The sequence below is a fragment of the Schistocerca gregaria genome, chromosome X, assembly GCF_023897955.1.
Source record: "Schistocerca gregaria isolate iqSchGreg1 chromosome X, iqSchGreg1.2, whole genome shotgun sequence".
NCBI lineage: Eukaryota > Metazoa > Arthropoda > Insecta > Orthoptera > Acrididae > Schistocerca > Schistocerca gregaria.
The window spans coordinates 155132352-155144673 of NC_064931.1; the positions used below are offsets into that span (position 1 = coordinate 155132352).

The following is a 12322-nucleotide window of genomic DNA, read 5'->3' on the forward strand; positions in this document are numbered from 1 at the left end:
CAATGCAACCAGGAAACCTAACGCTGTCTACGAAGGTTTTAACTGGTACTCCCCTGGCAGCAGATACCAATAAAATCGAAGCAGTGGCAGTAGAAGTAACCACTGCCACAGGACCCCTAACAATAACTGCAATCTATAGACCCCAAATGACGAGATCAATGTGGAAGATACAGCAGCACTAGGGCAATTTGAAGGTAAACTCACTGTGGAGACACCAATGGCTCCCCTGGTGCACACCACAGAATATGTAGATGATACAGCCTTCTACACACGAAATGTGAACAAGGACCTGGTCATACACAGGCTACAAAGAGTTTTAGATGACACAGAAACTTGGGTGTGCCGCTGGCACATCACCATTAGCTCTGAGAAGACTCAGGCTATGCTGATAACTCAGAGGCTTGGAAGCCGCTGGCCTCCTCAACGCTCCCCATTCCACCTTCACCTAAACGGAACCCAACTCCTCTGGCACAGAACCGCCAAGTATCTATGTGTAACACTGGTCTCTTATCTTATATACAGGGTGTTTCAAAAATGACCGGTATATTTGAAACGGCAATACAAACTAAACGAGCAGCGATAGAAATACACCGTTTCTTGCAAAATGCTTGGGACAACAGTACATTTTCAGGCAGACAAACTTTCGAAATTACAGTAGTTACAATTGTCAACAACAGATGGCGCTGCGGTCTGGGAAACTCTATAGTACGATATTTTCCACATATCTACCATGCGTAGCAGTAATATGGCGTTGTCTCTGAATGAAATTACCCGAAACCTTTGAAAACATGCCTGGCGGAATGGCTTCTCATGCAGATGAGATGTACTGCTTCAGCTGTTCAATTGTTTCTGGATTCTGGCGGTACACCTGGTCTTTCAAGTGTCCCCACAGAAAGAAGTCACAGGGGTTCGTGTCTGGCGAATAGGGAGGCCAATCCACGCCGCCTCCTGTATGTTTCGGATAGCCCAAAGCAATCACACGATCATCGAAATATTCATTCAGGAAATTAAAGACGTCGGCCGTGCGATGTGGCCGGGCACCATCTTGCATAAACCACGAGGTGTTCGCAGTGTCGTCTAAGGCAGTTTGTACCGCCACAAATTCACGAAGAATGTCCAGATAGCGTGATGCAGTAATCGTTTCGGATCTGAAAACTGGGCCAATGGTTCCTTTGGAAAAAATGGCAGCCCAGACCAGTACTTTTTGAGGATGCAGGGACGATGGGACTGCAACATGGGGCTTTTCGGTTCCCCATATGCGCCAGTTCTCTTTATTGACGAAGCCGTCTAGGTAAAAATAAGCTTCGTCAGTAAACCAAATGCTGCCCACATGCATACCGCCGTCATCAATCCTGTGCACTATATCGTTAGTGAATGTCTCTCGTGCAGCAATGGTAGCGGCGCTGAGTGTTTGCCGCGTTTGAATTTTGTATGGATAGAGGTGTAAACTCTGGCGCATGAGACGATACGTGGACGTTTGCGTCATTTGGACCGCAGCTGCAACACGGTGAACGGAAACCCGAGACCGCTGTTGGATCACCTGCTGCACTAGCTGAGCGTTGCCCTCTGTGGTGGCCGTACGCGGTCGCCCTACCTTTCCAGCACGTTCATCCGTCATGTTCCCAGTCCGTTGAAATTTTTCAAACAGATCCTTTATTGTATCGCTTTTCGGTCCTTTGGTTACATTAAACATCCGTTGAAAACTTCGTCTTGTTGTAACAACACTGTGTTCTAGGCGGTGGAATTCCAACACCAGAAAAATCCTCTGTTCTAAGGAATAAACCATGTTGTCCACAGCACACTTGCACGTTGTGAACAGCACACGCTTACAGCAGAAAGACGACGTACAGAATGGCGCACCCACAGACTGCGTTGTCTTCTATATCTTTCACATCACTTGCAGCGCCATCTGTTGTTGAAAATTGTAACTACTGTAATTTCGAAAGTTTGTCCGCCTGAAAATGTACTGTTGTCCCAAGCGTACTGCAACAAACGGTGTATTTCTATCGCTGCTCGTTTAGTTTTTATTGCCGTTTCAAATATACCGGTCATTTTTGAAACACCCTGTAGAAGCCCCACATACACGACGTCTACAGGAAGGTCTGTGCCAGCGTGTCCATCCTGTACCCAATCCTTAACACAACCAGGTCCCTTCCCGTCTCTGTAGGAATAAATGTTTACCAGGCGCTCATACGCCCAGTAATGGAGTATGCATACCGTGTCTGGGGATACGTGGCGAAGCAGCTTCTGGACAAACTCCAGAGGCTGCAGAACCGTACCCTCAGGAGCCAACTGGATCTATCTCTAGGTTTTCCCACTGATGATCTGCACGCCACAAGTGGAATCCCTGTCCTGACACAGTGTTTCCAAGAGTTGACAAGGGCCTTCTATGAGAGCTCTTCGAGATCTGGAAATGACCATATCCGCTCGATAGGTTGGTACATGTCCCGCGATAATCACAAATGCTCGATGACGATCTTTGACGACTAAGTTGAAGGGCAAATCCCTGTCTCCAATTCCTATTCCTTCTCCCCTAAAATCAAATCAGCTGGCCAACCCCAGGCAAGTAGCAGGCACACACAGAACATTCATCAATATACACAGACATCCAAAAATCATAGAAACACACACACACACACACACACACACACACAAACACAAACTTTAACTCGTGGAGTAAAAGCCAAAAGGCTACACACTCCGCCACACATTTCCCCAAAGAGGGGAAAGTACCAGATGAGAGGAGAGCAATGTTTCGCATTCACAGATATTTGCACAGGTACGTGCACAGAGAGATCGTTGCATGTGGACGGGCAACAGACATGTCCGTGAACCTTTGCTCACCCACATTACTCCAGTATACACTATTATATTTCTTTGACAAATATCTTTGACGTGGCGCTAAAAAGGGATTTTTCATCAAATTACAAGATGACGGACAACAACTTATTATTATGAGCTGCAGTTGTTATTACCAGTAATTGCATTGTGTGTGTATTTGGAAGAGAAGCGGCGGAAAAAAGGAAACATACTTGGAAGAAGCCATAGTTATTACGCCGAGATAATAAAAACATTCAGCAAAATTTGTTACGAGACCTGCAAGTGGATAAGTCTTAATATATAAACTACTTACGAGTGTATGAGAGTGTATTTTAATATTTGGTCAGTAAAGTGGCTTCTCATACTACAAAACAGAATACTCTCTTGAGAAATGCAGTATGTGGAGAAGACAGGCAAACCGTGACACTGTGATTTCTTGATACAGGAAAGAGCTATTCTAGTTTACAACACAATACTCGAATATCACATTGCACATTAACCAAAATAATTCCACAAGTGTGTGAAGCGATTTATAAATTTATTTGGAGGTAAATAAATGTTTAGTACACTGTATGTGTTATAAGAAATATTTTTATTTTTAAATAATTTAATTAACGGAATTATTGTTCCAACAACTATAAAAATTAACAAAAAGTACAAAACAGATGAAGCGCTTTTTAACTGGTGGCATCCAGAGTTCAAAAATTGACAAAGTAGAATGGAAAGCTAAGAAAGAATGTTTTTACTTTTGAGCGTGACCACGTCCCTTACTCGGCTTGCTGGAAAGCTGCATGGATGTTTTCATAAGTAGATTGTGGATATGAAGTCGCCTGCAACAGAAGACGAACGACTTTTGTGGCGAGGCCCTAGATTTAATCATATTTATTTGAAGACAGGGAAGATTTGATAAAGTTTCTTATTACAACATCAAATTTCTCTGACATAAATATTTGGCATATCAGCTTTGACAAAGAAATATGATAGTGTTACCTTGCAATATTTGCTATATTTCTATCGATTATACTATTTCGACAGTCGTTTTCCTCTTCGATTACAGCTAATCGATTACTGTATAGAGTTGTTTGTTGATAAATAGTGTTGTGTTGTGTTCTTGTTGTTGCAGCTTATTATTAAAACTACACTTCTTTCTGCAGACAATGACTACAAATCATGCAAGATTCATAGCAAGAACTGTTATGGTGAAGAACGGCAACGTTGACGACGCCTGTAAGCTGTTAAATAGGTACGGTCACCGCTGTGTTGTGTACCGTAGTAATTTTATCGTATTTGAATTATTCGTGTATTTCTGTACCAGTGTTTGTCTGATTTTATTTTCTACATCAGTAAATGAATTGATATTGCTCGACCCACTTAAAGAATCACCGACTAATATTAATAGCTACTGCAAGACAAAGCGGTAAAAGTTAGTGTAGGATTCCACCTTGCATTTTTCTGTACGGCGCGGAAATAAACATTAGGCTTAGCTATTGGTCAGTTTGCTACAACAACTATCCATGCTTTCACATTCGTTGGCTACACCGACTAGGCGCTTTCATTAGATGTCATCGGTTAAGACTACAGACGTAATGTTAATGGATGTTGTGACATTACCTTTTTTTGCATATATTCAGTTTTGTCATTTGGGGACGCCGATGAATGTGTGTGTGTGTGGGGGGGGCGATTGTTGTTGTAACAAACTGATCAGTAGCTTAACAAGTTCTAGGTTAGGTTGGAAGGTGACAGTTCGATTGTGATTTGGTATAGCCAATCAATGTGAAAGTAAAAATTATCGTTTATTAGTTCTCGGTCCATTTAGAACAACAGTATCGGACATGTCAAACATTACAAAAAGTAATACATACATAAACAAAACATGAACAAACTAGGATAGAATTAGTGACAGTAGCGCAGGAACTCGGGCATGGCATAATAAGTGGAACTATTCCAGCACATGCATTAGTGACTTGGGAAAACCTAAGTCAGGATAACAGGACGGGAATAAAACCCGCTCCTCCTGAATGCAAGTCCATTGCATCGATACTGGCATAGTCACCCAACTCAGTCTATGATTGGAAGGGAAACCACAACTATATGGCCAACAATGAGAGTACAACATGCACAAGAGGTAAATCACTGATGTAACTACTATGTGAAACATTGATATAAAATGTGTCTGAAAAAACAAAAGCACGTGAAGCTGTTACTTAATACAGCTGAAAAGTATAACATGTGAAATATCTATTGTGGTAAAACTTTACAAAGGGCTTTCGGAGAAATCTAAGTGGGTGAAACAGCTGAATTGTGAGTTAGTGTTTCATATGATTTGTTTTTTTTTTTTTTTTAATTAAATCATGGGGCTAGTGAGATGGATGGCGGTGTATAAGTGATTGATTTTTATTGTCGAAAGTAATAACACATTTGCTCTTAATCATACATCCACAGGCATTGTCAACATCTGTGCAAGGGTGGCCCATTGTAAACTTTAGCCCATTTCCACACTGTCCATTAGAACCACTCTAGCACCAGATCCACTCTCTGAGTAGGTGAGTCGCACTGCGTCCGAAACAGAAGAAATGGAAAACACAGCAGAAACTTTCTTGGCAAAGCCAACAAATGTGAAACTGAAGAAAAAACCTTATCTGTAGCGTAGCCCATTTGAGAAAATGGCCACTGATACCACATTGTATTACCCGTGTTGTTTATGACATTTGTCACATGTTTGCTACGTCACTGGTCAAAGCCAACAACTACTCATATAGAATATTCCTCTTCAACTGAACTATTTGTATCATACTTACTAATGTTTTTCGTGATATGCATAACACATGGGTAGGTGAGCCAACTTGACACTGTCAGAATACATATTTTCTTACACCCAGCTACTACTTTTAGTTATTATTATACGGCCTTTTTTCTGTAGTTTGAAAATTGTGTCCCTGTTTTCTTTTATCTCCACTTACATTATGAAGGAATGTAACTATAGAAACATTGATACCCACAGATTTTTAAGTGATCAGCATTTTGAAACTTGTGCTGTAGAGCTACATTTTCATGGGAAGTCAATAAAAATAATCACAATGTACAGGTCTCTAGCTGGAAATTTTGACTTATTTATTAAACAACTTGGTGCTTTGTTAAATTACTGGACATAACATATTAAGTGGAGATTTTGATTTAAATTTGTATCACATTTTTATTCTACAGTTATACATGGGTCATTTGCCTTTTCGCATAATCCAGTTCCCCACATACATTCTACAACAAGTTACGCAACAAGTCTACACTGACACCAACAATATTTTTATAGCTGTATCGAGAATGCAAAGTCATGATTCCTACAATTAATGACCTCTCAGACTGTAATGCCCAACTTTAAATTCAGTATCAGAGGACATGACAAAAATAAAAATAATTAGAAAAGTGCAAGGGTAATAAAAAGAATTGAGGAATTCAAGAAGAATTTGCAAATACAGACTGGAAAGATGTGGACAACACCTCTGGTGCAAATAAAAAATATATAATGCATTCTGCAGTGTAGTCATACATTACTTTTTTAAAACTGTTTTCCTTAGAAATTAACCTGTGGAAGCAGATGAAACACATTTAAACCGTGCCTTAGAAATGGAGTCATCTGATCAAAGATAGCCCTAAAATTACAGAAAGTTGTAACGAATTTTTTCCAGTCAATAGCGCATAATTTAAACTGAAACATTTCTTAAAGAGCTTACCTTAAGTTCATAAAGAAAAGCTCTCCATAACAATTTTTACAAAATTCAACTACACCCAACAACCCAAAGGAAACTTTCAGTACTATTAAGTCTCTTAAAAATAAAACGTTTGGTGGTCATGATGAAATCCGTAGTAAAAGAATGAAATATTGTTCAGCTGAACTTAATAATGTATTTAGCTAGTTGTGTAATCTCCAAGGGATACCACCTCATCGCAGACATCTTGTGTGCTGGGTGGGGACGCTTATGAGGTCTGAAGAAGCCGAGGGCTACTCCGGCAGTAGCATAGCTGTTGGCTGAGTCACCCAAACCTGCTTGGCCCCAGTGCAGTAGCCAGACAAAGTGTGTCCCACACCATAGGTTCGAGGGGGATATGAACAAGGTTGGCAACCCCTCTACGGGCTAACTCCAAAATGAAAGCCTGGTCCTCTAGGTGCATGAACTATACCCCTGCCCTGAAAAACCTATCATCACGACTGCCAATACAAAGACAAATTGCACCAAGGAATAGGAATATGGGTATACTATTGCCTAAATTTGGAACATGAAACATGTGTACACTGTTACAGATAGGAGCTATGAACAGTATTGATAAGGTATGGAATGGGAATTGTTGCACTTTTAGGAAATCATGTAGAAGAGATTCATAAGCAGAAATTTTCCCTGTCTTATACAGGAAAAGATGAAAGATAAGGGGAGTGTGGAGTTGGTTTCGTAGTCTCCAAAGATATGCGTGGATCTGTTATCGCTTTCACTCCACATAACTAAAGAATATTTACTCTGCATATCAAAGGCAAATTTCACAGTGTGCCCTTAGTAACTGTGTGTGCATCAACGGAAGAATCAGATGAAGATGTGGTGAATAGTTTCTGTGATACGCTACAGGAGTTTTGTGCTAGAATACCTAGATATGAGTCCAAAATAGTCCTTGGTAGGGATGCCACACTTTTCTGTGAAATTGTTTTCTTTCCTCAGCCATGTGGAAAAATCGATGTTTTCTAACCAGTCTTTGTTGAAAGCCGTATATCTTTTAACTTACTTCTTCAGAACAGGCAAACTAGATGAACTGTCTTCATCATCAGAGGAAGGATAAAACAATGCTAATCCTTTCTAATTCAGAAATGCTTATCAGCCTGTTTAGCGAATCACTTGTGGGCTGTTGACCACTTTTACTTTTTATCCATTGCAACAATATGGTGAAGGACATTTAATCTTTAGTTTAGGACTTCCATTTTTTTATGGCGTGTTTTATGGACGTTTCTCCAAGTCCCTGTTTTTACTGTCTTTTCTTCTGTCAATTGGACTTAACGTGTAGTCATTTTTAACTCCCGTTTTTTCTTAGTGTTCTATTGTTCTGGCATGGGCGTTTATGAACCTAGTTGTTTTTATGACCTAAAACAAAACAAAACAATAGGAATAAAAATTGGTACCAGTCTCCAAACTAAAAAACAGCAACAGATGGTTCAGGGCAAATGGATTACCATTAAATTTGACAACACTGAGTACATAGAGTTCAGTGTGTCTCACAGAACTCCACAAGCTATAAAAATAGGTTTCTCAAGCAGTGGAATGCAAACAGTAGAAGGTGTCAAGTTTTTGGGACTACAGATGGGGCACAACCTAAATTGGGAAACCGGCTGTGTAGAGTGAATGAAGCTTCTTGATTCAGATATATTTGTAGTCTGCATGATTTCTGCTATAGGCAATTTAGAAATGAGGGAACATTTATTCTGAATATTTCCATTCACTAATGAGTTATGGAATCATTTTCTGTGGAAATTCAAGTTACAGGGATAGTATTTTCAGAACAGAGATGTGTGTTATAAGAACTATATCTGCTGTTAACTCAGAAACATCCTACAGAGACCTCTTAAAAAAAGACTTGGATATTTTGAAAACTACTCCACAGTGTGTACATACATTCATTAATGTCTTTCCTCACTACCACTATTTCTCTGTGCACACAACATAGTTAAAAGCATGAATATAACACTAGGACCGAAAGCATCCACTACAAAGACCTCAAAGACTTAACATTTGTATAGAAAGTAGTCAGATAACCAGGTACATGTGTATTCAGCAACCTACCAGAGTACATTAAATGTCATGTGGATAATGTAGTGGAACTTAAGACTGAGTTGAAGTACTTTGTTGGGCAACTCTGTACTCCATTGAAGAATATCTCCAAATAAACTCATAAATTTATTGTTTTAGGTTAATGTATAGTTAGAAGTAGCACTGTAATGCAGTAAACAATATCATCTCACTGTATTACACTTAAATTAAATGTACATCCTTGTCTTGTTTTCAAATCCCGGTGTCCACTCTCCATGGGATCTGTGGAATAAAGTTAATATAATGTAAATGTAAAAAAGAATCCCATAGCTAAGAATTGAGTGTACATAGGAACAGTATGCTAGAGAGTGATACTGGACACCTCTGAAATCTTTGTGTTGCAGTGATTGATCTGTAGCATAGCCAGAGGTCTAGGTTATGCTGGAAAGATGTTTTGGTTGTGAGTTAACAAGCCAATGAATGTGAATGCCAAATAAAGGTTGTGGTAACAGACTGGTCTGTGGTAAATTGTAATGTTTACATAAGTGCCATTTTTTACTCACTGTCATATTTTATGGTCTTTTCACGAAAAAAAAAAAAAAACTTAAATGGCAAGATAAATTCAGAAACCTAGTATTAGATAATGAACAAAATTTTACACACATTTCATACAATAATTATGCTAGGGGGTCCTTTCTGGGTGACAGAGCGAAAGGCCTTCCCAGCTTGTCTGACAAACAGGTTTCAGGCACTATCTGTGGCTGATAATGATCATGAGCCAGCTACAGTTATTTGCCCTTTTGCTGAGGAGCCTCTCAGCCTGTAAGATCTTAGAATTCGCAGAGGGTGGAATTATTGTTAGTTGGGGGTGCCAATTTTGGGCATGTGATGATACAACATATACAATGTGCAACAAATTTAATATTTTTTAAACGTGGTTTATGTTCACTGATGTAAAAATGTTCCATTCCCTACTTCATAGCTCTTGTTCTTCCTCAGGGCTAAAGCTATCTCTGCACCAACTTTTACCAAAATTGGTTCAGCGGTTTCATTGCAAAAATGTAACAGACATATCAAATGATATTTCTGATATTTGATTTTTGGGCATAGGGACAAGGTCCAAGGTATAATTCTCTGCCTAAAGTTTCATCTTTCAATGCTGGAGACTTCATTAGAGGCTTTAATGAGTTAGAAAGTGGTTACAGACTCGAAACAAGCTTAGAAAGCTGATCCACTCAGGAATCGGTTCATAATGACATCAGACTGCTGCCTAAGATCATGGAGTCGTGCCAACATATGCTATGGAGCTCATAGATGTGAAGAGTTGGTGCACTTTGTTTTATTTAGCACTAGGGCCGCAATTTGTAGAATTTGTCATACATCGTTTTTTTATGTATGTGAATAGCAGGCCACACAAGTGGATTCCCGTGACAGGCTAAAACTGCAGGCCATTTCTGCAGGCATCCTTAATGGATTGTGTTTGCTGATCTGAAGCCCATTGTTTCCCACTAATGTCCAGGCAATGCCAGTTGGACCTAGTATAAACCAATCTGCCCACAGGCTGGGTCTCTTTGTGTGTGGCGTAATGCAGTGGATTTTTGTGATTTATCCATGGATCCAGGAGCAAGGTGCTTCTCGGCAGGCCAGAGGCTACGGGCAAGGGATTTCAGGAATTGTGACTGTCTCATCAAAGTGTATTGTACAGTGTGGCATTTTGTAGACATTTTATTTATAGTAGTACATTTTGGCACTTTGAAAGTAGTTTATACACTCCTGGAAATGGAAAAAAGAACACATTGACACCGGTGTGTCAGACACACCATACTTGCTCCGGACACTGCGAGAGGGCTGCACAAGCAATGATCACACGCATGGCACAGCGGACACACCAGGAACCGCGGTGTTGGCCGTCGAATGGCGCAAGCTGCGCAGCATTTGTGCACCGCCGCCGTCAGTGTCAGCCAGTTTGCCGTGGCATACGGAGCTCCATTGCAGTCTTTAACACTGGTAGCATGCCGCGACAGCGTGGACGTGAACCGTATGTGCAGTTGACGGAATTTGAGTGAGGGCGTATAGTGGGCATGCGGGAGGCCGGGTGGACGTACCGTCGAATTGCTCAACACGTGGGGCGTGAGGTCTCCACAGTACATCGATGTTGTCGCCAGTGGTCGGCGGAAGGTGCACGTGCCCGTCGACCTGGGGCCGGACCGCAGCGACGCACGGATGCACGCCAAGACCATAGGATCCTACGCAGTGCCGTAGGGGACAGCACTGCCACTTCCCAGAAAATTAGGGACACTGTTGCTCCTGGGGTATCGGTGGGAACCATTCGCAACCGTCTCCATGAAGCTGGGCTACGGTCCCGCACACCGTTAGGCCATCTTCCGCTCATGCCCCAACATCGGGCAGCCCGCCTCCAGGGGTGTCGCGACAGGCGTGAATGGAGGGACGAATGGAGACGTGTCGTCTTCAGTGATGAGAGTCGCTTCTGCCTTGGTGCCAGTGATGGTCGTATGCGTGTTTGGCGCCGTGCAGGTGAGCGCCGCAATCAGGACTGCATACGACCGAGGCACACAGGGCCAACACCCGGCATCATGGTGTGGGCAGCGATCTCCTACACTGGCCGTACACCTCTGGTGATCGTCGAGGGGACACTGAATAGTGCACGGTACATCCAAACCGTCATCGAACCCATCATTCTACCATTCCTAGACCGGCAAGGGAACTTGCTGTTCCAACAGGACAATGCACGTCCGCATGTATCCCGTGCCACCCAACGTGCTCTAGAAGGTGTAAGTCAACTACCCTGGCCAGCAAGATCTCCGGATCTGTCTCCCATTGAGCATGTTTGGGACTGGATGAAGCGTGGTCTCACGCGGTCTGCAAGTCCAGCACGAACGCTGGTCCAACTGAGGCGCCAGGTGGAAATGGCATGGCAAGCCGTTCCACAGGACTACATCCAGCATCTCTACGATCGTCTCCATGGGAGAATAGCAGCCTGCATTGCTGCGAATGGTGGATATACACTGTACTAGTGCCGACATTGTGCATGCTCTGTTGCCTGTGTCTATGTGCCTGTGGTTCTGTCAGTGTGATCATGTGATGTATCTGACCCCAGGAATGTGTCAATAAAGTTTCCCCTTCCTGGGACAATGAATTCACGGTGTTCTTATTTCAATTTCCAGGAGTGTATATTAAAAAGTATGGACGATAAGAAGAAAAAAATTGTGGCAGTCGCTGGTGGTTTGTACGCTGTATACTCATTTATTTCTTCAAAGAAAAATCACACAATACCTGTTAAATAATAGAAGTAATGATAACAACAATATAGAACATAGCAGAACCAACATTTTATTGGTGGTCACCTATAGTGGTGGTTTACACAACTCTTCCTTGCCTAGTACACTTTTTTTGAGAGGCTTACTTTTTTACTGAGGCTATTTCTGAAATCAGTGAAGGTATTTTAAATCTGTCTTGCGACTCCAAGGAAATGCATATTTTTGTCACCATATGTTTTGTTTTATTGAAATAAAATAGCAACAGTGGTCTTAATGAAACACACATACAATTTGGCCTGTTTTTGCCAGCCAAAAAGAGTTCATTGCAAAAGGTGTTGATGTTAGTACTTAATATTTTTGCTCATACAGGGGAGAAATACAGACGTCCTTACATATTTTTGTCATATGTCTTTACTTATCCTTGAGATCACAAAATGTGTC

The 12322-nt window shown here is 41.4% G+C and overlaps 1 protein-coding gene across 1 annotated transcript in view; it reads left to right on the plus strand.

Annotated features, from left to right (window-relative positions):
- The first annotated feature begins 3871 nt into the window (after positions 1–3871).
- LOC126298274 (28S ribosomal protein S21, mitochondrial) overlaps positions 3872–12322 on the plus strand; it is a 50929-nt gene continuing 42478 nt past the window's right edge. The window contains exon 1 of the mRNA XM_049989573.1: positions 3872–4063. Within this exon, the coding sequence (XP_049845530.1) occupies positions 3978–4063 (86 nt within the window). The 5' untranslated portion in view covers positions 3872–3977. The remainder of the gene's footprint in view (positions 4064–12322) is intronic.